Source organism: Falco cherrug, chromosome 8 (genome assembly GCF_023634085.1).
Source record: "Falco cherrug isolate bFalChe1 chromosome 8, bFalChe1.pri, whole genome shotgun sequence".
NCBI lineage: Eukaryota > Metazoa > Chordata > Aves > Falconiformes > Falconidae > Falco > Falco cherrug.
In genome coordinates, this window is record NC_073704.1 from 38,551,793 (window position 1) to 38,578,340 (window position 26,548).

The 26,548-nt window shown below is 41.2% G+C and overlaps 1 protein-coding gene and 1 long non-coding RNA gene across 5 annotated transcripts in view; one reads left to right on the forward strand and one right to left on the reverse strand.

Moving 5' to 3' along the window:
* Nucleotides 1-459: 459 nt before the first annotated feature.
* LOC114017742 (uncharacterized) lies at nucleotides 460-3,381 on the reverse strand. Its single transcript, XR_003562974.2, has 3 exons — nucleotides 3,229-3,381; nucleotides 1,719-2,017; nucleotides 460-1,618 (listed from the first exon to the last, which is right to left on the reverse strand). It is a non-coding gene; the product is annotated as an uncharacterized LOC114017742 (long non-coding RNA).
* Nucleotides 3,382-6,669: 3,288 nt separating this feature from the next.
* The window catches only part of KYNU (kynureninase), a 59,963-nt gene continuing 40,084 nt past the window's right edge, over nucleotides 6,670-26,548 (forward strand). The window contains exons 1-5 of one of the 4 annotated variants that reach the window (XM_027814882.2): nucleotides 6,676-6,806; nucleotides 9,261-9,353; nucleotides 11,471-11,660; nucleotides 17,100-17,220; nucleotides 24,110-24,192. In XM_027814882.2, the coding sequence (XP_027670683.2) occupies nucleotides 11,492-11,660; nucleotides 17,100-17,220; nucleotides 24,110-24,192 (373 nt within the window). In that variant the 5' untranslated portion in view covers nucleotides 6,676-6,806; nucleotides 9,261-9,353; nucleotides 11,471-11,491. The other 3 variants (XM_027814877.2, XM_027814887.2, XM_027814892.2) reach the window with 3 other exon arrangements.

A 26,548-nucleotide genomic window follows, 5' to 3' on the forward strand; every position in this document is an offset into this window, starting at 1 on the left:
TTAATTGTTTGCAGTCTGTACAGCCCGGCTGTCTGGAGATGTTTATTACTGAGTAAATGTATTCTGGAAGGAGAGAGCCTGGCTAAATTGCTGGAAAGAAGAATTCTACGATCTGACCTTATCAAGACAGGATCCAGAAGGTTCTTATTTTTCATTTTGACTGCGGACTGTTAGCAAGGAAAAAAACAATCCAAAGAAGTTAACTAAAGTCTATCACTATAGTCATTGGTGTTGGGGGGGGGGGGGGAGGGGAAATTAGTAAAAGGGGAAAAATAAAAGCCACTATCAAACTCTTATAATCCATTCTGCAGAATTGCAGAAAAAGTGTTACATATCCTGTAACAATACAAAGCTATTTTCTTCTGGCTTTCGCAAACACAAATCTATACCACGCAAATGCTCTTGGTATTTAGGGAGCCTTTTAATATACTTTAAGTATATGATAACACAGAACAAGAGTACAGCATGAAAAGTATTCAATAGCGTATTTTGAGTGATCTTTAGCAACCCTCCTGAGCATTTATGGCTTGCTAGAGGGAAATGCACTTTTCAAAGATCATGTGCAGTCCCTATGGAGACCTGTAACCTTCCTCAGAGCAATTCAGCACAAACTGATAGGTCTGATCACAGCACAAGTGAGACAGTCAGTGTAAAATGCTCTGGAAACGCTTTGAGAATACTAATGGGAGCCCTGCGACTGCTGAGTCACTGCCTGCAGCCGGGGGTTCAAGCAAAGGGTTATTGGGGAATTATAAATATCAGTAGGAAGTCAGGTATTGGCAAAAGCTTCATTTAGACCTTGGCCAGTCTGTGGTCTGATTTGCTGCATAATAAATGTTTTAGTGAATCAAACGATAAAATCTTTGGTTCGGGAAGGCTGGGAGGTTCAAATCTGGGGCCGGGGAGGGAAGCAGTCAGTGTATGGATATCAAAAGGCTCCTCTGAGTGGCACAAGAACCTGTATTTGTTCTTCTAGAAAGAGTTTGGTACTTATTTGTTGTTCCCATGGTACCTGCTGAGTTTACGAAGAGAGGCTTTCTCCTTGCCTCAGATCCCTTGCAAGAGTGATGCCAAGCAGCAGTGGCCTTAATGCAGGAGCTTGCTGGTTTTCTTGTGTTATTTGGTATTCAAATATTTTCCAGGAATTTCAGCTTTGCCAAAAAGATCCACCAGTGCTGGAATGTGTGCTGTTAACCTCCCTGTAATAGAAACTGCAGAATGAGTGTTTTACCAACAGAATGTGTATGAATATATCCCTTTCCTAAGCCACTACTGGCTCTTTATGGTGGTCCCCTCGGGTGTCACACACCACTTTGTTGCCTGTCATGATCCTTTATGTACTCCTGCTTCCTCTGCTGCTTGAAGGCCATCCAGAACAGTAGCATGCTATTTAAATCAGACATAACCTGTCTTTGCAATTACAGCTTTTGGAGGGTCCAGATCTGTGTTGTGCTTCTCAGTAATCAGTACTATGCTGTGTGGGGCACTCTTCTTTTGTAATTTTTTTTTTTTTGATGCAACACATGTGTAGTACAAGCTCAGCTTGTTATTTTCTGACCTTTCTTTTCTTCCTTCTTCCCTCCCTGAGTCTTGTTCCAGATGGTAACTGCTGCAAGAGCTTAAAAATAAAAATGAAAGTGTGAAGTGCATTCACTTTTATGGAGCTGCAAACAGGGGGTAGGGGAAAGAGGGAAAATATACTGGGATTGTTTGTCTACCTGAGGTCAGTTAATGTCGTCAGCTATTAGTCAGCCTGCAACAGTACGAAGTGCATCATGAAAGACAAGGTACGCAAATATTTATGAAAAAAAACCTGACTCTGGTGTTGTGGGGTGCCTCTCCATAAGGTCTTGTTATTATTATCTCACGGCATCTGGCCCATAGCTGGATTCTGATTTCCCCTTTCTCAAGTTCTTTGACCACAGGCAGGAAATGTGCTACAAGTAGATGAAGAAGGTGACAATTGTCCGTCCTTTGAGAGTCTGGGCACACAGCTCGTCATTCGGGGAGTGAGCACCTGCAGAGGAAATGGTGGCTATGTAGAATGAGGCTCTACCTGACACACAAACACCTTTACCTGTCTTTGAGAGGACCTTGGAGAAAGAGTTGTTGGGAGATTTGCCATGAATTGATTCCCAAAGCACTCACATTTATTTTTAAGATGGTTATGCAACATAGCAAGCAGATGCCGTGAGAAAAGTGGATCCCAGGTCCCCCATTTTGCTTGCAGTCTCTCAAATGCCCCCTTGGCTGTCATACTACTGCTCCCTCAGGAAGGGATGACACATCCCCCCTCCTGTCCTTACATTTGGTAAAGAGGACTTGAATGTCCTTGCTGTCCAAGACAAACATCAAAACCAAATAATTTACCAGAGAAGGGTGGGTAGGGTCTTATCCTTCACAAAATATTAAGATAAACAAGAACAATAAACCATTTCTCATAGCAAGAGGCTTCTAAACCATATGTGTATGTGCATTCAGCCTGGAAACGCAGGTGAGGGCATCAGAAGAACAGTCATCTTGTATTAGTAACAGCTAATCTGGAGAGAGACAAGGAAGTTTTATCTATTCAAAATGTGTTTTCTTGGTGTTGCAGCTGCCACGGAGTTATCAAAGCTGGTGGGAGCTACTTTTCATGTTTTCCTTTATGTGGAAATCACTTGATTCTGATTTCCTTATTGCCCCTCTCTGGGTATTACTATTATTAGTGCAGTGGTGGAATATTTCTCCCTAAATGTTACTGCAGAAAAGTAAATAATGTCTTATTTCTATTATTTTTTTTTCATAAAGACTCTACTTTAAGAATAGATTTTAAAGGACAAATACTATGTTTAAAGACTCAGAAAGAAATGAAAATTGTAACTGAAGAAGAGCCTGAAGAAAAACAATACTAGGAGCAGGTCACATAACAGGGAACAATCAGTATGTGTTTAAGGAGGTATGCTGAACAGTCCAAGTGGAAAAGAAAACCAGGAAAAGTGCTTCAAACAAGCAGGAAAATTTCAGGAGCCCACTTTGGCCACCCAAAAGGCAGCCAAGAATTTAGCAGGAGCTACTAATTCCCTGTTCCAAAAAGAAATGGATTTAAAACCACCCTAGATCATAGTTATAGTTAACTCTCTATCAGGTAAAGCTAAATGGACTGAGTTTTTTCAGTCTTAACCAGAAGACCAAAAGTCAGAATCACACAACCAGAGCAATCTACTACTCCAAATATGCATTCAATACCTGATATCCCCTTCAAACCACTTCAGATCTAGAGTCCGGCAGGGAGGCGAACAAGGTAAATGAAAGCAGGTGTAGGGCATCCTGATCAGACGTGGCCTGAGGTAAAAGGTGTGCTTTGCAGGCAGAGCAGAGGTGTTGGTGGGGCAGAGAGAAAACAAAAGTGGTAAGAAAGTCAGTGTAGGGAGCTCAGCAGTGAGAAGAGCAAAGGTTTTCTGGGGTTGTTTACCAAGTCATTGCTGTCAGGCCTGAGGTGAAGTGCATCGTGCCGTCAGAAGGTGCAGGTGACATGCTTTAGCAAACCAGCTGTGGGGCTGGCCTTGTAAGCACAGCCAGCTTGGCCTCTCTGAGCAGAGCTTGGCGCTGCCAGGGCAACGTGTGCTGCCTCGCCATCATGGCCTCGCTGCTCCTTTTACAACTGTAGAAGCCACAGTGTTTTCCTGCCTGAGGGTCCTCCAGGCCATCTCATCCTGGGTGAGACCTCCCCTTGTCTGTTAAACACAATCCTTTGTTTGCTGGATCATTTCACCCTCTTGACAGCACGAGTGCCCTGGGCTAGCAGTGCTAAGGGAAGCTTTCATGACCTGGGGGACCAAGTGTCCTGGGATATCATCTGGCATGAGGTGGCTGTGCTTTGGGGCACCTTTGTTATTTGTTGTTGTCACCTGTCTTGAGAAGAAGACATATATTTTGTCAGATTAATGTATGGCAAGTTTTATTGGCTGGGGAAAAGCTCCCGGTTTCTTTCAGTCGAGGGGACAAGGCTCCCATGACAAGGGGTCAAACGTGCTCTGGTGAGACTGGGGCTGCTGGTGACTGATGGGAAATGGCTATGGCAAATGGTTAGGGTGAGGGATGAGGTGCAGTGGTACGAGCATGTTCATGGATGTGTCTGGTACCACGTGGCTTAAGGTGGTTAAGCACCTCTGAATGAGATGGGAAGCTGTCAGTATGAGAAACAGGTTGGCCTGTCCATGCTGTAATTCCTTCTCTGCCCTGTGTACCCCATACAGCCCTCAGGTACAGACATGCAGAGCTTGTCTTCCCACAAAGCTGCAGTTCCTTTTCCCCCTCCCCCCCCTTTTTCCTTCTTTAATCTGTCTGTCAAATGTCACTCCCTTCCCATCACCCTCCTAACAGCTACTTTAAGAGGGTGATGTCAGGGCTGTCCTCTGTTGCATTTTCTGCCTTTTCTCTGCCACATCAGCCGGTGCCAGCTGGGATTTTGGGCATCTCACATGGCCTTGCTCCCTTGCACGTTGGTTTCACTGTGGCTTCTTCTCTTCCTGCTCTCTGGTTACTTTGCAGCATCACAGGAGAGAAAAAAAACCCAAACCACCACTAAACCATTACATTAGTTCTGCAGCTTAAAAAAAGTACCAAGGAGACGTGTTTGCTGACTTTTGAGCCTTGAATTTAAGGGCAAAAGCTTTTGTCTTTGTTTTGCTTTCGTTCCATCTGAAGAGTTGAAAACAGTAGCTGGGAAGGAGGGTTCAATATTCCTAATTCTCATGAAAGCCTACAAAAATATGGCCTTTGCCATATTTTCCTGCTACAATTGACAATCAAGGGTAAAATTCAAGACATTTTTTTTCAAAGGAAAAGGCAGGGGGAAAATTTTCACTCTGCTGGTCATGCAGTTTTATTTCCAGGGGCAAAGTGAAAAGCTGCAGCGTGTTTCAGCTTGGTTTGAGCTAAATAGCCAACCAAACAAGAAATAGATGTCCTTTTGGAGTGAGTTTGACATTGGATCTCGCATGCTTCAGACTCCTGCTTCCCTTGGCCCCAGTTACTGGTGGTACAAAGTTTCTTGAGCAGCAGCCCCATTGTCTTGCTGGTGGGAAGTCCAAAAAATTATTGCCAGTGCAAAACAGGATAACAATGTTGCAGGAACTGATGGATAGAGGTTAGATTTATTTTAGTTCACTATTAAGTGCTTTGTGTGGTTGTTTTGGTTTTGTTTTTTTTTTCTAGCAAGGAACATGACATATTACAACTCAAGAACGTCAAAATTATTGGTGCTTACTGAAAATGGAAATCCAGATAATAACCAAGCATTTGTGTGCAGAACACTGGGGTGGAGTTGTATCCCTAAATTACACTATTAATCCACAGCCCTGACCCCTTTGCCCCTGTATCTCTTCTCACTGTTGTTGTTGGTTGTTGTGCTCCCCCCACCCCAAAACTTCAGTGGCTAAATAGAGGGAAACTATTTTTGTTGCTTCCAGATGACTACATTCCAGCTATGTTAGGAATGGGTGCCATTCCAACCCGAATGGAGGGGATTGGGCTAACATATGGCTGGTTTGAGATAGTTTACAGTAAAGAGAAGTATCAACTCTGTTCTTCTCTAATTTCACCTCTAATTCTCTGTCTGTTTTCCACCATGGCAAATCCACAGCCTGTGTAAATTCCCACCGCTCCTTCTGCCACGTGGCTGCAAGCATTGCTGACTCCTCACTGTTGCACTAGTGATCTGCTCCTTCACTGGAGTGAAAGAGTTTGGTTTAAAACCATTTTTGTTACAATTGTGTGTGCTCTTGTGCCTGTGTAGGAGAAGGGTGCTGCCTTAATTTAATCAGAGCTTTACATTTTTGCCATGTTGACAAGGGATAAATAAATAAATAAAAATATATATACACCTGTTTTTTGGTTAACTCTCAGAGGTCGTGTGTTTGGCTGCGGTGCAGGTCAGAGTCTGGGGAAGCAAGCATGTGACTGTGGCTGTTTCTTCATGCAACGCTGAGCGTTTGCACAAGAATTTCATCATCCTCTTTCAGGAATGGCTGCCAACTGCCGGGTGACGTGGTTTCACTGTGGAGGGGAAAAGATGAGTCTGATATGTAAAATTACTTTTAACACCGTAACACTTCTTGACACGAAGGTCAATATGTGCCTAAATTACTCTAAGTAACCGAGTTTATTATAATTCCTCTCTGTCGCATTCCCTTGCTGCAGCTTGTGGCAGTGTGCTGTGTAACATATTTAATTATACAGTTGTGTGTGCTGCTGTGTGTCTGTTGTCGGGTATGCTATGAATATTTAGATTTTTCCTTCTCTGCGGTTCTGTAATTTAAACAAATTCACTGAAGTGTATTTAACCTGAAGAAGTCTAGAATGTGTGTTGCTCTGGGCTGTGCTTTTTTAGGAACTTCCTTCTGCAAAACTGTATTCACAAAAGCAATTTCCTTCGTGTAATAGATGAGAAGGAGAATCAGCTCTTACGCTCTGTGCATTTCTGTAGCGTTTCTTTGGGGTTTAAAACAGCTTCAATTTGCAGTGCCATTGGTGCTTTCAGGGGGTGTATTTTGACAGCGTGGACCTATACTGCACAGCTGCATGCTTAGATGTGTGCACACCCCCAGTTTTTCTTCCAAAGGGTTCATTTGGGTGCTAACCTGGAAGTGTCAAAGGTCTGTGGGCTGAGCTGTGTTTAGCAACCTGGTAAACAGCTATTGGAGGGCAGAAAGTGCAGGACATGCTGTTTGCATGATAAACTCTTTTTCTCTGAGGATATCGATACAACTTTTTAAGTAGGGATTCATTGTATGCCTGTCAGCACTATGCTGGGTAGAAAGACTGTGAGTAACATCTTGGAATACTTAAACAAAATGTTTAAGGGGGGCAAGGGGACTTTACAGTTCTTTTGATAAAGACATGAAGATACAGTTGTAGACAGAGGGTAGATCTCTAAAAGTGTCATAAGGTAGATCTAAAAATAGGACCAATTATCATTCTTATAATTAAGCCTAATGGACCTTCCTGTGTAAGTTTGATAAGATGTCTTGCTAATATTCACTCTTTTTTTTTCTTTTCTATTTAGTCAGTAAATTATGCATAAAGGACAAAACAGAAATAATTACCCAGACATTCGCGTCACTTGTGTCTGACTAATTCTCATCCATTGTCTTTTATAGTTGTAAAATGGGAGATGAAGTAGCGGAACTAATATCTGTGCTGATAAAATATGTAATAAGGACTGTTTTCTTAAATTAAGTTGCATGTGCTCTTTTGGAAAATGAAAGATTGCCAACGGTCATTGGTGAGTTCTTTAAATTGAATCAGTATGCAGTACAGGCAAATTCTGTTGAAAAGTCAGAAGAGCAAAGAGTAAAAAAAATTCAATAAATAATATGCTGACTTCATGTCATCTATATGTTTTAAGTCAAAAACTGTAATAAAGTTTCAAGGAAAGGAAGAAGAAAACACCTGAATTATTTTTTCTACGTAGGTGGTGGAGGCAAGTTGTTTCTCTTCAAATATTGATTACTTTAACTCGATGTTGTATGAAAAAAAAAACTGATAAGGAATAACATTTATCAAAGTGGGAATTACATTTGGCACTGATGTGTCTGAATTTTAATTTGAGGAAAAGGATAGAGAATGTAGTTTTTGGTTAAATTAAGTTAATTGCATGGAATAATGTGTGTCGTTCTTATACTAATGTATTTGCTCTACATGTAGAAAACAACAAATGACTTGTGAACTATTCTAAATGATTGCATGGGATTTATTCTGCAGCAATTAGAAAATGTAATACTGTCACTCAGAGTAAAAAGAAAAAAATAATTCAACCAGTTCTGGGATTCCTCTCTATGAAACCTAATTCCCATTCAAAGGACAAAAGTACTTTCTTATTCTGGTCTTAGATTTGGATCTTTGGGATTTCATTCCTCAATAGGATTTTGATTGATTTTATTTTAGTAGTTCTATCTTATTTCATAATGTTTGTATTAAATCAGATACCTCTGAGCACTTAATCATTTTTAGCTTTTAGATTTTTCTATTTGATCTCATATTTGCTGTCAAAATTTAATATAAATAAGAATCACAATAAACGCAAGTCATTGATCAGATGCAGCAAAGTACAGCAGTGACAGGAAACCAAAAGGCTGATCCAGAAATCTTTCTCTGTAATAGAGACACCTATTGACTTCAGTGAGTTTTGGGTCAGGCCTCAAATGGAAACAAAACCCACCTATGCTTTCCAGACAGGTCAGCAGATGACCTGGAATATGATAACCATTAATCCACTGTAATAACTGTGTTTCCTTACTGAAAAATGGTGACTAGTAAGACAAATGGTAGGATGCTGTGCTGTGTTCACGTGGTGTAAAGCAGAGAACCTACAGACCAGACGAGGGGGATTTGGTGTATAAAATCAAACTGTTCTTCAAGCACCCTTATCATCCATCTCCTGATCAGCAAATTCACCTTTAATTTATGGTATTGCCTGTGTGGGTCCCAGGAGATAAACACTAGAGGCTCCCAAACGTTCCTCATAGGCTGTATCTAGGAGAGGACGTAGGTGACAGCAATACCAACCCTGCACAGTCCCCATCCTAGGGACCTGGGGAGCTGAGCATCACTGAAAAAATATCCCTAGCTCAAGTGAGTCATGTTTAGAGAGATTAAAAGGCTCTTTCCCTTAATTCAGGATCTATGTCATTGGGGAGCAAAAGAAAAAAAAAATAATTAAATCCAATCATTAACTTGAGTGGCAAGGAGACTATAGAAAAGACTACACAGACTACTGTGGAGTCCTTTATCTGGATCAAGACACCAGGGAGACCCGATTCCTAGCCCCTTCTCCAAGGATGGTTTCCATAAATTGCTTTAAATACTCATTATTTAAAACAGAGGACTAGATTTTTGTGAGTGGACGTGCTTTGATAACAGTATGGGATCCAGACAGCCATGCTAGTGTTATAAATCAATGAAATAAGCCTTTGCAAACAAAGAGCAGTTTTACTTTCCAAGAGCTGATCCTAGTATTGCTTGAAAATAAACCCTGATTTACCAAATCAGCCCACAGGTTCTTAACTTTTGTAATTTGGAGAAGTGAAATTTAAGTTACCCTCCAGTGTCTTTAGGTTATAACGAGGTGCCTGTATTAGTGATGGCCATGGTGTCCATGAACCTAGCTTGTTTTTGTGGATGTTTAACATCTACTGGAGGAAATGGAAATCTCTAGACCATCCTCCCTCATGTCTGCTGAATAAGGTCCAGAAGGTCAATACTCTTCTCACCTGCAGGAGAGCACATGTGTTGTTACCAACACTGCAGCAGGGGAGCTGGCAAAGAAGAGCTCTTGATCTGCTCTTCAGCTGTGGAGGTGCTGAGAAGTGGTTCTTGGGGAACAGCGAGCCTGCTCTCACCTTCTGCAGGGCTTTCAGTGGGGTGGCAGCTCTTCGGGAGGTGGCTGGTTGGGGGTATTGAATCCAGCCAGCTCAGCCACTTCAGCATCATGTGCAGCTCCTTGCCTAGGTGTAGCCCTCTGCCTCCTAACCTTGAAAAGGACTCTGAGAACCAAGATGATCAAACAACTTTTTTTCAGCCATTTTTACCATTTTCGTTTTTACCAGCTAAGGGTTCATTAGGATGAATGAGTGGGAATGATAAATTTGGTGACAATAAGGAGGTGTGAACAATCTGTGTGGAGACAGCACAAAACCTGGGTATCTCCAATACCTCCCAGGAGAGGGTGAATGTTAGCTAAATGAAAACTGCTGTCTTAAAGAGCTCTGCTGTTTTAGGGGTTTTTTGTTTGTTTGTTTTGTTTTTGTTTTTTCTTTTTTAACTCTGCATGCTGGTGGGAGAGGAAAAATTGCTACTGTGTAAGGTATCAAGTCTGGAGGGGGGAAAAGATAATGTTCTTATCATAAACTAAATGATAGCAGATGAAACCAGGTAACTAGCATCATGCTGGCCATTTGGCTAGAGTATAAGCAGGTTTGGATTAATTTGCACTAATGAGGCTGTGCTGTTTAGGGGTTTATATTTAAACACTGACTGTTGTCCTTCCCATATGTGTTGACAAAGTTCTTCTGGATGGTGTTCAGGGGCTGGCACAAACATTTGATAAAATACCTCATATGCATTTATGTATTTGTAGTGAAAAGAATCAAGAGAAATGTATCATTGGGGATCTAATTAAAAAAAAAAAAATCTATAATTTTGAATATACCATCCCACTGAGTCTCAGAAGCCCAAGCTAGGTTAAGTGACAGTGAATGTAATGCTCAGCTGACTGCAATCCATATCATTGTCTGTTGTTCTTTCTATCCACAGCTTGTAGCCGGATAACTGAATAGTTTATTATTGGTTTTAAGGAAAGGGAGCTGGTACTTGTGGAGGATATGTATTTATAAAATTTTCTTTCTCAAACAGAGAGAAAAAGCTATATTTTCTGGTGGCTTTATGTTGCATATTAAGTGCTAATCTGTCCTATTTCAGCATATCCCCTAGAGTTTTTTTGCTGCACTAAAAACTCTTGGGGATGTTAAAAGGTCAGAGAATATTGTGTGGTCTGACACTGCAGTTCCCTAAACTGGGGCAACCACCAAGCACCTCAGCGAGCCCCTCAACTGCCTTCTGCAACAGAGCGCAGCAGGGAGCACCGGCAAAGTTTTGCCCTGAAGTACAGAGTCCATGTCATAAATTGTCTTTGCCAATAGATCTGTAAAGCCAAGCGCACAAATGCCATCTTGAACATAATGGTGTCAGGGTGCCTCTGAGCGCTGCCATTACAGAACCATTTTTCTTATCAAAATCAATGAGCTTGTAAATTTTGCATTTCCAGTTTTGGATATTTTGTTAGAAACTATGGTCTGCCACTTCTGCAGCTTGACTTGAGCTCCTCTCCTTCCCTAGGACCAATGGAGCTAAACCACCAGGATGAAAATATTAATTCAAGGTCCTGGTCTTGAAAGCTACATTTCTAACAATACCTTTGTCTGCCATCTGTCCCCCGCCTGCTCTGCCCTCATTTGTGAGCGTGGCTGTGCACAAACACCCCCTCCTATTTTTAAGGCAGGAAAGCGGAAAGAGGCTGAACATTGCACAGCCTGGCAACAACGCCAGCGTAGCTGTGCACCTGCTATTTTTAGGAGCACAGGCTGCAGAAACAATAATGCTGCCTCTGGCCCTAAGATCTCAAAATTGTGAATGACACTTCAGCATCTGTAACTGCTGTCGCTCTGGTGGGAGAACTTAGAAGCTGCTGATAGAGCTTAAAAAGGGAAGAGCATTGGATGGGGGTGAGGAGGGGAAGCCTTTGGGGCTACAGCAATATGTTGCCTTAGAAATACTTGAATTGATCAGTTTTACTATTCCATTCAAATACTTTTAAAAAGCTTTAAATCAAGTGAGTTTGGGTCTTGAATGCTGCAGCTTCAGTGGCTGTTTATTGCGGCTTGTGGATGTGCGTACTGCAGAAGCTAAACTGTGGTGTTTTCATTTTAAGGTGAAACTGCATGACCTGAAAATGGATCCATGTTCTTCTGTGTTACCAGCAACTGTTTTAGAGCAAATTGCCTTGCGGCTGGGCTGCAGTCCCACAGACAAGAAACTTGCTTTCCGCTTAGATGAAGAAGATGAATTAAAGCATCTTCGTGAATGTTTCTGTATCCCCAAAGTCAAGGATCTGCCTCCAAGTGAGAATTATAATTATAGTGCGGGGGCAAGGTGGGGCTTCAGATCTTCTGCATGTGTTTATCACAAATCTTTGGAAATCATTGTCACTTATGAGATAATTGAGCAATTGCAGTCATATCCGAGCACAGTATGTCCCGGGTGTTGCTAAATCAATCCATCAACTTATTCTAGCACCAAAAGCTTTATGCTTTCATTCCCATCCTGAATAAAATGCTAGGATACAGTACTTACACGGTGCTTATGCTGTCAGTCAGCTGCTTTGAACAATATAGTGACTGATTGAAAATTATAGGCAGAAGCATTTCTATCTAATGGTTTGAAAAGGCAATGTCGCTTACAATAGTTCAGAGCAGTTGCTTCCTTGGTATAATATAGTTTGGTATTATCTATCTAGTTACAATTATTTTAGTTAATGAAAGAGACGGTACATATATTATATTAACATTTATGCTTTACTGCTGGTGGAAGAGATTATTTTCTTCCTGAGGCCAAATGGAAGACTGTGCTTTAGAACAAATAATTGATCTGAGCAAATAATTCATAATGAAACCTTTTATTTGAAGATCTTTCCTACTTTCCTCATGAATTGCCTACAAATAGATAAGTGCACATGGCTTCCATGTAGCCATGCAAAATGGTTCTCAATTTTATTTTTTTTTTGTGTCTGATTCCTGGTCCGTGGGTTGTTTTAAGGAGTCTGTGGCATGCCTGGGCATGGAGAGGACAGGGTGCTGCAGAGGCTGGAATCATGTGAGGGGGAAGCTGGTGAGCTGAGAGGGAAATACTTGCTTTGGGTTAGCACTGCCAGCCCAATGGAAGTACAAAACATTTCCATGACACTTTTTTGTACTCGCCACTGCTGCTGTATCTGGCCAAAATCATGCAGGGAAATCTTGTGGGAGCACCCACATATGGAAGCAGAGTGGTCTCTTCTCCTGCTTTCTCCTGGGCTCTTCTCCTGCTTTCCAAGCCCTGTCTGGGTTTATTTTCAGCTCATGTGTCAAATGCATAGGGAGCAAAATCTGTGCCTGCTCTATGGGCCCTGGTCATCACATGCTGGGAGCTGAAGAAATGGCCTATATATTCCTTATGGTGAACATATATAGGTATAGTCACACTTCTTTTCTGCTCTGGCAGAAAGCATCTATTAGAGAAAAAAAATCATAGACATTTATTGCAAAATATATTACCTTTCCAATAAATAAAATTTTCTGCAGATTTTTTTTTCTGAAAAAAAGTAGTACTGATGATACATGAGAAATTACAGGTACATTCACCAAATCATGTCCAGTAGGAATCCGTGATAGCAAATGGTATCAGTTGTCTGGATTCCTGGACATCTTTGTTTTCAACTATCTTTGCGTTCAGTATCTTCCTGCTGAGCAGTGATGAATGTTGGGAATGCATTCCGCTCCTGCCCTTAGGACACGAGGATGATAAATCTTCTTTCTCTATGCACTGGTGGTATTGTCTTATCTCTCCCCACATTTAAATCTTTGAGCTTTGCTATTTATATTATTCAGAGCAGAACTGGATACTTTACAAATATTTAAACTGGGTGCTTCCTCCACATGGAGGAGGTGTTAGCCCATCTGCCAAGAAGTAATATTCCCCCAGCCCCGGTTGCTTCAGAGGGTTCCCTAAGCCCCACCTGTTTGTTTGGGTATGACTATTTTGTACTCAAAGCCACTTCAGCTTCCACCATGCGGCTGCAAAATGTCTCTCTAAAGCTGGAAAGATGCTGGAAGGCAGCTTACATGGCCATTACGCTGCTGCCCTTAATCTGGCTGTACTATGGAAATCCAGCTCCAGTAGGGCACCTGGCTGCAGCTGTGCCTTCCACTGCAGTGTCAGACGTCTCAGGAGTATGAAAGGTCATTTTTCAGTTCAATGTCACAGCAGCTTCAGATTAAAGAATCTTTTGAGAAGGACAGAAAAGTTTTGATACCCCTGTGACAGTTTTCATTGCTTCCTTTCCAACCTCCATTATTGTTTGTTTTGTCACTTACCGTAATATTTAGACCTAGAGGCAGCTGATGTGTGTGTTGGTTTTTATCTTTTGTTCTTCCCCCCACCCCCTGTGGTTACTATAATATGTAGTCCTGAGAGTGTGGATATATATGTTTTAGTGAAGATAACCAGCCTACAAAGTAGTACCAGTTGAACAGCGCACAGAACCCATCATTCCTATGTTCCCAAATTGAGGTTTTTTTCCCCTCTTCTTTTCCCCCGTCTCTCTTTTCTGTTCTTCAGCTGTCATCAGGAACAGCTTCCCTGCTGAAAAACAACAGGGGTGTAAATATATATATATATTTACATTGTGTGCCTATACCATAGAGACAGATCTCCCCTGACATTTATCTGAGACAGGAGTGGATCCTAGATAACACGCTTCTGAAGATAAATGTCATTACAGATATTAGTCATCAAACAGTCTTTATATATTTACATAAAACTTTACAATGAGGTTTTAAAAGGAAGCCTTACAAGAAGCAGATGAGAACATTCATAGGAGACAACTGTAAGATGATGTACGTAAAAAATATTTAGAAAGTCATTATAATAGTTTAATTTAGTTATCAATTTATAATCAATGCCACAGCTGTTTATTTGTTATATCAATCACATGGAAACCACTAGCAGATTAACTCCCTGGCAAATCTTTGAGGTTTTCAAGTGCAAGCGTGAGGGATGAGGCTCAGGTGAGCAAATAGGAGAAGATGCCAGCAGGAGATTTAGAGGAATGTTTGGATCTCCTGACTTTTCTCTGAGTTGATAGCGGTCCCTGTAATGCTTTTTCATGCACTGTGGGGAGGCAGTTGGGATGGCTGGGTTGCAGTTGGCCCTCGGGCACCAGATCACTAATCTGATTAAGACTGTGTTTAAGGCTTGTGTTTCATCTTATAAAGGAACAGAGCATCACTGGGGTTTCTTGGGAATAAAAAGATGTCCCAGAGAGAAAGTGTGGAGCTATAATTCCCTGAGGAGATGCTTAAAGGTAGTGGTTAATCATATAAATCTGGCTTTTTGTTTAGAGGGCTTGGGAGACGTGTGTGGGAAGGTGTAAGAAAGGTGACCTTCCATCCTTCAACAAGGGGTAGGACTCAGATATGTGCAAGCAGATTTAGTCTTTCCTTTCTGGTTAATAAAGTCACTGTGTTTTTCCCTCGTGTTTGAACTGAACATTTCTGTAAATAAACTTGCTCTTTTTTTGATCTTTAAAAGGTATAGAATATGTTTCTAATGTAGATGAATGGGTATATTTAGTATGCAAATAAAATGTACATTGTTAGATCTGACCAGTTTGCATGAATCTAAGTAGGTTTGAGAATAGTTTAGAAAGTTTCTAATTGATCTTAATGTGTTGGGTTTTTTTCCAGGCTACTCTAAGGACACATTTCAATAATTAACTTCTGGGATTTTTTTGCATCAGCCTTTATTTCATCAGTTGTGCTTATTTCTTATTTGAATATTTCAGTATGTATTGCATGTCAGCCACAGCTCCTGCAGAAATAAAAAGGGCCTTCGCTGTGAGAAATGAGGGTAGATTAATTTGTGGAAAGGCATATACTAGTCTTAAGAAAGCAAATGTTTTACTGTAAAGAATATCACAGTGATCAAGGAAATGCTGGAGCACAATGGTGTGTTAAGTCAGAAGAAGTTGTTAAATGACAAAGGTGCTGCAAAAAACAAGCCTAGATTGGGAAGCAAAAAGTGGTCCAAAATGAATCCTTTAATGATGTCAGAGAGGGGGAAGTAAATGACTTTTTGTGAAAAGGAAATGAATACAGTCCAATAGAGGTGGTAACATGACCAAAAAAAAAACCCCCAAACCAACAAAACTATTCAAAGTAACAGGCTTAAAAGTAGAAAAATACACTTTATTGAAGAGGTAATGCTATCTCTCTCCAACCCAAGAGGTGTTTCTATTCAGAAAGGGCTGTGTGCAAGAAAAGCTAACTTGCTTGTGATTCCTTACCTTTTTTAATGTTTGATTGGAGTGTAAAGAGTATTAATGAGACTGAGCTCCAAATTCTTGAGCAAAGATCCTTCTCTATTCTGAATGAGATAGTATTATTGTGTTTCTTGATAAGAAAAAAACCTGTTAATAGAATCAATTTAGGAGCATGGATAATATTTATGCCTCTCTGTTTTCATTTAAATTAGAACAGACAAAAACCAGACCTAGTATCTGTAAAACAGATTAGGCTGAAATTGCCCTCTGACAGGCTTTTTTTAAAAAAGCTTCTAAAGCTTTAATTAAGAAATTACCTAAGTTGTCTATACTTCTGAAAAATGTGCTTCTGGTGAAGTTCAATGAAGTTGGTAATTGTTAGTGCAAAAGGTAGTAAGAGACCTTTTCTAGGCATCTAATCTGTTTTTCTACACTACAGCCCTAACGTAAAATTTTCAGAACAGAAAAGCAATCTTATTGTTTCGAACAAGTATCTTAACATATTCATTCATTTAGTCTTTCTTCTGAGGTTTATTGACTATGTTTACCAAAAATAAATGTAATGTTAGCTTTTGGGGTATTGTAATTATAGGTATAGATGAATGCAAATTACTTACTACTTCTGGAAGGTCACCATCACTTGTCCCTCCAAGAATCTCTAACATGAGAAATAACAGAAAAATGCAGCGTTTGGATTGATAGATGATGACATGGGGTAATTAGATTGTTCAGAACCTCACTAGAGCTATTTATAAATTTCTACCGCCTTGCTTTTCTTCTAATCATCGAAAGGATTTGTCAACATAGAATGCCTCCTCAGATGATGATGATGATAACATGAAGTGCAGCCCACAATATATACTGACAAGACAAGAACTTTGGAGACTGCCTTAAAATATTCTGTGCAGTGACTACATTTTTCTGAATAGCGATTTAACCATGCGGGGAGAACTTACATGAAGGACACAGATTTACCTAGTCTTGACTTTTATTAAATGCATGATTCAAGTAGTTTCACGACTCAGGGTAGGAATATATTGATGGTGGAAGAAAAGTAGATAGCCTGGTCAGGAAACCGCTGCCTATTCACTCACCCTTGGTTACAGACCTGACAAAATTGCTGCCAGCGGCTGCTTCCCACACACCCCAGAGACCTAGGGATTTAACGCTGCATGAACTCATGTTAGGTCCAGAATAGGTACAGATGGACTCAGCCAAAAATTACAAGAGTGAGGGGAATAACTGCTTGCAAACTGCCCAGTTTTCCTCCTCCTTGGATCTCTTTGCAGGGTTGCCTGAGGGGTGTCCCGGGAGGAAAGTCAAGGCGCACTACTTCTGTTGGCATGTGGGGAGCACGATGTCCCAGGGAGATGCAGAATGGGCAGAGCTGCGGGTGGTAGCACACGTGTGTGTGTGTACACAAGTGCTGTCCCCCCTGTGCTCACTCCCATGTGTGCGGTGTCTCTGTGGTTTCCTTCTGCAGCTGATCTGAGCCTGGTGAACGGAGAGGAGAGCTGTATATACTTTGCTGGGAATTCTCTCGGGCTCCAGCCAAGAAAAGTTAAAACTTACTTGGATGAAGAACTGGACAAGTGGGCTCGAACGTGAGTATGACACAGGGTATGCGAGATGCTTTATTTTTGATGCTTTATTATGCACTTTGCTTTATTATTATGCACTTTGCTTTATTTCAAGATCTGCCTTGGAAATGCTTGAATAGAAGAACAGTGTGTTAAAACCACTACAGCCCAGGAGTAAAACATGTTCCGTGTTTCCCTAGCACTATTTATATCTCCTTTAAAGGTATGAGCAGTGAAACAAGCAAAGAGAAACTTCCAGCTGTGCTACCCTGTGCTGTGCATGGTGGCTCTGCTTTGGCTCATCGGGACAACCCGCAGTTTCACCAGCCCCATCCAATTGCTATGTGTGTTTATACGCAAGATGAGCAATCTCGTTTAGTTACTGCTCCTTGCTGGTAAACGTGATTCAGTTTCAGATCCAGTGATTTTCTAATTAGCATTTTTAACTGCATGTGATTCACCCTGCAGGCCTTGCAATGGGCAGTTCCCCTTGAAATAGCACGGAGCGCAGGTGGTGCTGCTGCCAGCGCTGGCAGGTTTTTGGCTCCTCTTAAACCAGGTCTTTGCCTGACAAGTTCATTTTATTTAGAAAGAAGCATTCCTGTCTTAGTAGCATCCCAGTGAGGAGCTGGGAGTGGATTGCAATGAGCTCTGCTGAAGAGATCTGGTGTGAGGGAGACAGGAGGACAAAAGAGGGACGCGTTTCAGCAGTGCAGGATAGGGGCATTGTCATCATAGCAAATGGGAAACTTTAATATAGGGGAGAATCTCTGTTGTTTTTTTATTTTATTTATATATATAAACTCACTTTGTTTCCATGGAGAGTCTGTGCTTTGAGGTGTCCAACACCTGCCTGAGCAGCTGGAGCAGGGACAAGTAAGGAAAAAGATAAGTAAAAACCAGGGAGCTGATGACGGGAAAGGAAAATAACATCCAGATGAGTGAGTGAGCTGGGAGAGAGCTGAACACTTTTATAGGGTGCGGGATATGAGTGGAACAGATGTGATTTCATGGTGAGAGAGCAGAGGAAATATGGGGCGGCAGGAAGGGAAAAACTAATTCTGCTAACTGGGCAGCCTTGTTTCACTGGAAACAGTCTGGATGGAGGCTTCACAATGTAAATGTGAAAACCCTGTAGCTGCTCTTTCACTTGTTAATATATGAATGCTGTGGGTTAATAAAAATGTTTTACTGTTTCCTATTTATTGCTTGTATCCTTATAAGAGAAGAAGGCTGAGAATGAATGGGACTGAATGTGAACTTTGGGAACCACTCGTTCCTCCTGGTTATTCATTCAGCACAGCACTGCAGTTTCTCCAGTCATTTGAAAAAATTGCAACCCTGTCCATTTCTGTATGATTATCCTACTTTATCAGGGAAACAGCTGAGCTCTTTCAAAAGGTAAAAGTCAGATAGCACTCTTATCTGTTAGAGTGATGCACTGCGAGTGCAAACATATTTCAGCTCCTTCACTGTACCTTTCCACTGGTTTACTTCCAGTTTTATGTTTGTCTGTTCTACAGTGAAGGATGTTTTTGTTGTTGTTTTTCTTTTTTTTTTGTTGATTATAAAAACCTGAAAGAAAAGAATAGGCAGCATGTTTCTTCAGAAGATCAAAAATGCCTTCAGTAGGTGTATCTAAGTGAGAAATATGGCTGAACGCGATTTCAAGCCATCAGAAGAGAGGGAGCATCTAGAAAGGCTGTTTGCCAAAAATACAGCTTGGCCCCAATTACCTTACCCAGAATAAATCAGAAAGGTTTGAAAAAAGCAAAAACAAACAGAGGAAAAAAACCCCAAACAAACTCCAAAGCCTCCCCAAACTAAAATCAACAGAAACACAGAACAAAATCCTGCCGATCACAGATGTACCTAAAACAAGTGAGAAATTCAGGGTAAGGTCAAGCTACATTTGACCAGAGCAATGTTCTTGCTACAATGAGTATGCTTCAAGAAGCTGATAGGTGGGATCGGGTGCTGAGGGCTGCAAAGGACTAGGTGGTTGGAGATGCTGAAATGGGTACTTTTATTCCACTCACCAAGGTCAACTTAGTAAAATCTGGGCCAAGGTAGTAAGCTGTTGCCATCCAAAGCCTGTTTGATGCCTCGTGTGTTGGCAGCGTGGAATTTAGTCGTTGTGGGTTGGATAAATAAGTACCTTACAATCTAAGACCTGGCATGCAAATTAGGCACATCCTTCAAGTCAGCAATGATATAGATTCTGGCTTTCTTATAAATTGGTTTATTGCATTTTCTGTTTGCTGTGTCTTGGGGCTCATCTCAAATAGCTGCTACACTTGTCTGTTTAAATGGTTTTCACTACTTAATGGCAAGAGTGAAAAGGAAGATTGCCCAGTAGCTGTGGTCAAGGGCAGGAGAGCTCATAGCTTTAGCTCTGTGTGTTGATGGCAACTCATTAGAGTAAGGCCTGGAGAGAAAGAGGCCTTTTCATGCATTTCTTGTTGTGTTCCCTCTTATAGTGACACTGTCCCTTTTATCCCCTCTGACATTAAATGGTGAGTTATAGCTTTCTTCTCTTACATCTGCTCCCCATATACCTTTTCTGATTCTGTATTCTTTCCCTCCGACATTCCTCACTCCTCCTTTTTTTTTTTTTTAATGTTAATATATAAAGACTACAAATCCAAGCCACTGGTGTTCTTAGTATGGATTAAAAAAGAGCCTTTGAGACTCCATCTTTATTTCTGCTTTGATTTTAGCTAAATCCATGATTTATTGAATGAGGGCCAAAAAGGGACGAACAGTTGTCTCTTTAACACTTAGCCTAGAGTAACCAATAATCCACTTATTTTTGAAATCTAACAAAGTTCAAGTGACTTGTTTGGATGGAGAAAAGCCAATAGGTGCTTTGCAGTGTCTTGTTTTCCCTTCCCCTCCACCAGAGCTGTTGAAGTAATTAATGTATTTTATAGAATCATAAATGCATGTGAACATACTCAGTACAGTGGGCAATGTCTCTCGCGTCCGACTAACTCATTAAAGTGGAACTATTAAAACAGAAGGGAGGCTGCCGTAGCCAGTTGTTACGCTTTTGCAAAGGGCTGGTAGGGTGATAGGGGAGTGGAGAACCTATGGAACCCTGGAGGATTAGAGTCGTTTAGCTGGGCAAAATGAAGACTGCAAGGAAAAATGGTTGTTCTCTGGGTATACCAAGGGGAAAGCATCAAGGCAAAAAAGAGCCACTTACCTGAAGTAACATGCTGGCACAGTAAATATAAACTAGAAATTAATATATTGGGCTGGAAACAAAATATGTATATGTCCTTCCAAGCGCTGAAGTGGTCTGTCAACAGGCTTCTGCTGTGAACATAACAAACAAACCCTCTAAGTCTGTGGAAGGCTTTATAACAACACCCGCAGCAGCGAAGATTATTTTCAGTGAGTCAGAAGAACCTTCGTTTCCACGTGCTGAACTAACCCTGCAAGATCTAACAGCCCCACCAACGGGACTGTGGCTTGGGGGGGCTCCATCGTGTTCTGCTTGGCAGACCCACCTCTGCCATCCGGCAGGAGTCATCTCTGCCTTGTGCCTTTCTGCAGGTCGTATGTTAGAGCTGTAAATGCCTGCTTTTATGTCCCAGGTTTTTTAGTTTCGGCCTTCGATCTACTGCCCCATATGGTTCTTTTCCTTTGGATAGGTCTTCCTTTCTTTTAGCTGTTTCTTTGCTTGGAACCATGGTCAAACTTAAGAGCCTGCATTGGCTCATTAAATACCTTCCATCATTTTTGGCAAAGAAGCAAGTAGGAAATTTCCACTTGAACAAGATTTGGATGAGCACAGAAGATTCCTGAAGCTGGCAATTAATTTAAATCCCTTTTCTCACCGCCTTTGAAACCCTGGGATCATATCAGAAAATGTGTTTCTAGCTCCCCTAGTGAGCTCTAAATCAACCAGACCTCAGCGAATAAAATGTGGCATTGTGATTCCGTGCCAAATTGAAAATAAAACGGTAACCGACAAAAAAATAATTTGCACAATGAGAAACTCTCACAGTAGTTTAAGAAATAGTTCTGTTTGTATGATGCTTTATGATTTGATGGGCCACGTTTTGTATTCATTAATTTGGGTACCTCAATTTAAATTTCTCTTGCTACCTAGGGTGCAGCAGAAACAAAATGAGATGTAGGCTCTCCGTGTCTGAGGGGAATGCCAGAAGCACTGCAGTTGTGTCCTTAAAGATTATTACCCCCAGTGCCTACCAGAGCTGAGAGAGGGGTGGCATAATATACAGAGATATAAATTCTCTGAGGCAGAGCATAGAATTTTACAACCTAAGTGTAATAGGATGTATTGTGCCATCAGCAAAGGCTACAGAGTTTCATGTGATTAAAATAAAAAAAGGGTCCAAGAATATGCCTTTAACTATCATTTTAGCGGCAATAATTTTTGTCTCTTGGCATTTATATTCGCCATCAAGAGGGAGGCAAGCTGTAAGCTGTGCCATAATAATAATAATAATATGAATAATAATAAATGCTGGCTCTCCCCTCTTTTGATATACTTAAATTTCCCTGTTTTTTTCTCAAAATAAAATATTCCTATGCCCAAAACCTCATATCTGTTTTCATGATAACTTGGAAATTTATTCTGAAATTTTGTTAGTCCTGTGTGCTGGTAGAAAGTGCTTTCATCAGTAAATTCCCATTAGAAGGACACTAATGGCTATAAAATCAGAGAAAGCTAATGAAAGAGAATCCCATAGGTAGTTAGGGCTTCTTTTTCCCATCTTATTATGTTCACTATCCTCTTTCAGAAATACAGATCCCCTCGGGCTGGGAGCCACTCAAAATCTTTGTGTGGGTTTTTTTTTTGGGGGGTTTTTTTGTTTTTTTTTTAACAGTCTGTATTACCCCAGAGTCCCTTGATCACTATATTACAGTTAAGAATAAGAAGGGAAATTAGCAATAAATGTCTTGCTGTTTGTGAAACACATACCACTGTCTTCAGGGAATGCAGCTGCATTACGGTCTAATAGAAGGCAGCAACTTTCAGCGCTAATCCTGCCCCTTATTGCATTTTCACCCCTACCCACCTACTGCCTTTATTTCTCATCTATAAAATGTTCTTGTAAATGAGTGCTATTTCACACTGCCCGCTTTCTGCGATCAAGGTCTCATCAGAGAGCAATTCTAAACCAGGGAAAAGCAGTCAGCTAGTGTACACAACCATATCCAACACAGGGGTTGGGGTCCTCCTTGTTGCCTGCGTGGGGCTGGACCTGTTGAATGTAAGTAGGTTATTTTATTTGCAAGTGATGTTCACTTGTACCTGGGCCCTCCTTTAGCTGTTGACCTAAAGTAGTCCAAAAGTAATTGGTGTTTTGCAAGGATAAGAGGCATTAAATGCTTTTTGCAGCAGTTTTTTCTATTCTTTAAGATGGTGGTTCTTTTGGAAATATCCCTAGGAGGCGTGAAGTAGACCCAAGTCAATCAGAAGGGGTCTGACTATAAAATATCCAGGTAATTTGTGTGGGAAACAGAATGAAATTCTGCCTAAGAAGGGAAAGTACAAGGTGGATAGGGAAATCCAATCTTTTACATAGCCTTAAGCCTGGAGGACTAGCTGGTAGCATGTCATCCACCCTCTTCTCTCCTGTCTTGATCTGCCAGATGTCCTCTCATGATTTTGAGTGAACATTGTGGAGCTATTAGCTTCTTTAAAAGGTTTATTACTTGGGTGGCTTTTTTTCTTTTTTTTTTTCTGCTTCCTTCCCCCCCCTCCACCCCTCTTTCTCTCACCATAGTTTTATGGGCTCTTTTTTGCTTTCTACACTGTTTCTAATGACTTTGTCCCTGTTTTGAAAGAGCATTTTTGCCTCAGCCCCATGCAGCCTGGTATTTCTGACTCCACAAGTACCCCATGGTGCTCTGCAAATATGAAAATCATGCAGTGTGAGATGGTAGCCCAGAGCAATGTTCCCCTGGATTAGCACTGTTATTACTTTTCTCAATCTGCCTTCATTTGCATTTAAATCTGTATGCTACATCCTGCTTGTTTAAGAAACTTTTCAACTTTTTATTTATATATGCATGGTGGCTACCTTAGAAGTTTACTTCTGTGTCACATTTGAAGCAAAAATTAGTTCAGAGCACTTAATTCAGAACTGAATGTATGTATCTGTCACTTCAGAGCATTGACGCATTCAGGTTTAAAGTGACTGTGTGATCCACTGTAGACAGGAACAGTGCACAAAATAAAATTTTTTTAATGACCTTTGTCAAAGCAAAAAGCTTTATGTGCACTTAGATCTAGAACAATTTGGCAGGGAGAAGAGAAGCAATAAAAATTAGCAAGCAGCTTGGTTTGGGCAGGTGCTCCCCTGCATCTCCGTTAAGTACCTGCTGGTTTATGCAGAAGGGCGAGCTCAGACCGGCCATTCAGGAGGCTAGGTATTGTTTCTGACAAGTAATATTTTGGTCTGGGAGCAAAGCAGTGTTCAAGTCTACCATCCTCTGCACCATACAACAGTCAGCTAGAAATGCAGGTGGAGTAACTCTGCAGGGTGATCTCTGCTCTCCACGTGGTTGGTGTGGGTTGGGCTTAGTAGGGTGCCATCCTGCACTGGGCACCACTGTGCCTGTTCCCGGAGGATTCTGGTACCCATGCAGCCATTTCCAGGTGAGTTGTGAAAAAGCTAATGTCTATAATTTCGGGGTGGGGGGGTGGGGTGGCAAAATAAATAGTTTTCAAGCAACTGAAAACCAGTGAGAAACCAACAAATGCATTGCACTTGCTATGAGCTTTAATGGCATGGTAAAAGTGCTGGGCTCAGTTAGGTGAGTCTTCTCCTCCTCCCTCCTCCAAATGTAGGATGTCCAAATCGGGTATGTTTCTTAGGACCGATCCAAAGGGAACAGCAGATGTTTTCATTGTTTGTCTTTTCCTTTTCAGAGGTGTTCATGGCCATTTCAATGGTCAGCGCCCATGGGCTTTGGCAGACGAGTGCATCCTAGACCTGATGGCTGAGCTGGTTGGTAGGTGTGAACTGCGGGGAAACATCCTTCTCTAGAAACGAAAAGCAGTTTCTTTTAAGTCTGAAAGTCTTAAAACTATGTGACCAGAATTTAGTTCCTTGCATTCTTTTGTTTTATAGTAGTTTTTCTGAGTGCTTTGTGCATGGACTAACATTTAATTTTAAGACCTCAAGTGATTTAAGAGATGAATGTGTGTGATAATATATGAGCATATGCATATCATGAAACTAATTGCGGCAAAGGGTTTCTTGGAGCATCATAAACCACTTGGTCTAACACGTGAAGCCCTTTTAAAGGGCACCTGGCATTACAGATTCTCAGTCTCTCTCCTAGAAGTAAACCAATGAACTTTCCCCCTTTGAAAAATTATTTCCATCTAGACATTTTCTGCTTTTCCTCCTTTCCCTGCCGCTAAATCCAGCCTCATATTTGAGAACTGCTTATGTCAATGAAGCAGATAATTGGGGCAGGACCTGCTATTTGTAAGTTCCCATTACCCTGCTGTACCCTTAGAGGAGTCTGCAGTGCTGCAGGACCTTAGCAGTAAATGCTTCTGGTTGTTCCAGAGATTGAGAAGGAGCCCTGGAGACTTCTGGTGAGTTTGCCAGCCATGAAAGCAGTCGTCTGCGTGATTGCAAATTTCCTCCATCGCCTCTTACTCTAACCTGTGTGTAGTTGTTGAAATAATCTTTCACTGGGATTTCCTTTGGAGTTGTTGCTGTGGGAAGGGGGAAGTGAAATTGTCTTGGCAAGGTGTCTCACAGACCCTTTTTTCTCCCCAGCCCTTACAGCTGTCGTCAAGGCTAGATTAGCAGATTTTAGTGAGAATTGGCCAGTATTTCAATTCAGCTGTTGAAGGCAACTGTCAATACTGACTGAATTATCATGTCTTCATTTGTGCCATCACTAAGGAAAAATGTTACGGTTAAGTTGACCGACTGTACACTAGCTATTGTCCTGTCATTTCTCCTCCAGCTATAGACAAGTGTTCAATGAGGAAGTTACAGGTTTTCTCCTTCAAGAGAAGCAAATGGATCCAAACAACTGGAAAGAGAGACATTAAGGAATGTTTCATGACAAGTTCATTGACATATTTATAAATAAAGTCACTTCCTGACATCTTCATGAAGTTTCTGAATAGGTAGGACAATGGACATTATTATTAGAGCAGAACAAATATAAGCAAATATTGTTGTAGTTGGTCTACCCATGATGTAAGCACTACGATAACATACGCATGAGTGTGGCTACACTGGGTGTCACTGGGCTGTGCAGAGCAATCCTATCTGCAGAATGAAAACAAAACCAAAATGCCGATTAGTTGTTCTGATTTTGGAAGTAGCTATCGTAGCACCTGGTATTGCTCAGGATGCTAAGAAATTGCTTTTCTTGCTTCCATTATGTTCAAGGGCAAGCTCGATATATTCATCTGTTAACTATCATAGAACATAAACCCATGAAAATATAAAGTGGCGGAGGATGCTGAAGTGCTGAGCACAGCTGATTTAGGAATTTCTCTATCTAGTTTGACCGATCTTTCCTGGCAAGTGGATGTTCTCATCCTAGTAGGGTATAACTTGGAAGCTGTAGGCAGGTGGAGAAATGTGACTTGTTGCACAGCTAGCCCAGTACATAGTGAGGCTTTTAAAATTGGAAATCTTGAATTTAATTAATTGGAGGGTGGAGAATATGTCTTGTGAGAATGAGAGAACAGTCACACAACATACTTTCAGGCACCTGAATTAGTAAAGTAACAAGGTAAGACTGTTGATGCTCTTCACAGAACCAGGAGAGAGCCAAGATTCCTCCAAAGAGCAGCTTCAAGAACGTGAGTTATCACACTTCTCTGCATCGCCTTCTGTGAATGCCTGCTACTGCTCTGTTTGCAAAACGTGGGTCCCCGGGACCCCTGCAGGCTGGGGGGGTGGGTGGGGGGTGGTGGTCTGGGCACTCACTCCCTGCCAGTGCTGGGGTCAGCTTGGCTGAGGCTTTAGGGTAGGGGTCACAGCAGAAAGCAGGGAATCAGGTGGGGCTTTTTTTTCCCTTAGCCATCTGGCTGGTAGAGGCTGCCAGCTCAGTGTGTATCATGGTATTTGTTTAACTAAGAGATGTATTCTGGGTGTAAGGAGAGGGAAACGAGAGCTTTGCTTCAACTTCATCTAATTGCTAGCTTGTCAGTCTCCTTTTTTAAATTTTATTTTCCAAACTCCATGACACTGCTTATTAAATTTTGTTAATTTTAAATGAATATGTTCAAGTTTTCTATAAAAAATATGACTATATTTCTATAAAAATTTCTATAAAAATTATGACTGAGGTCACCCTACCATTAACCTACTTCTTAAAAAAAGAAAAC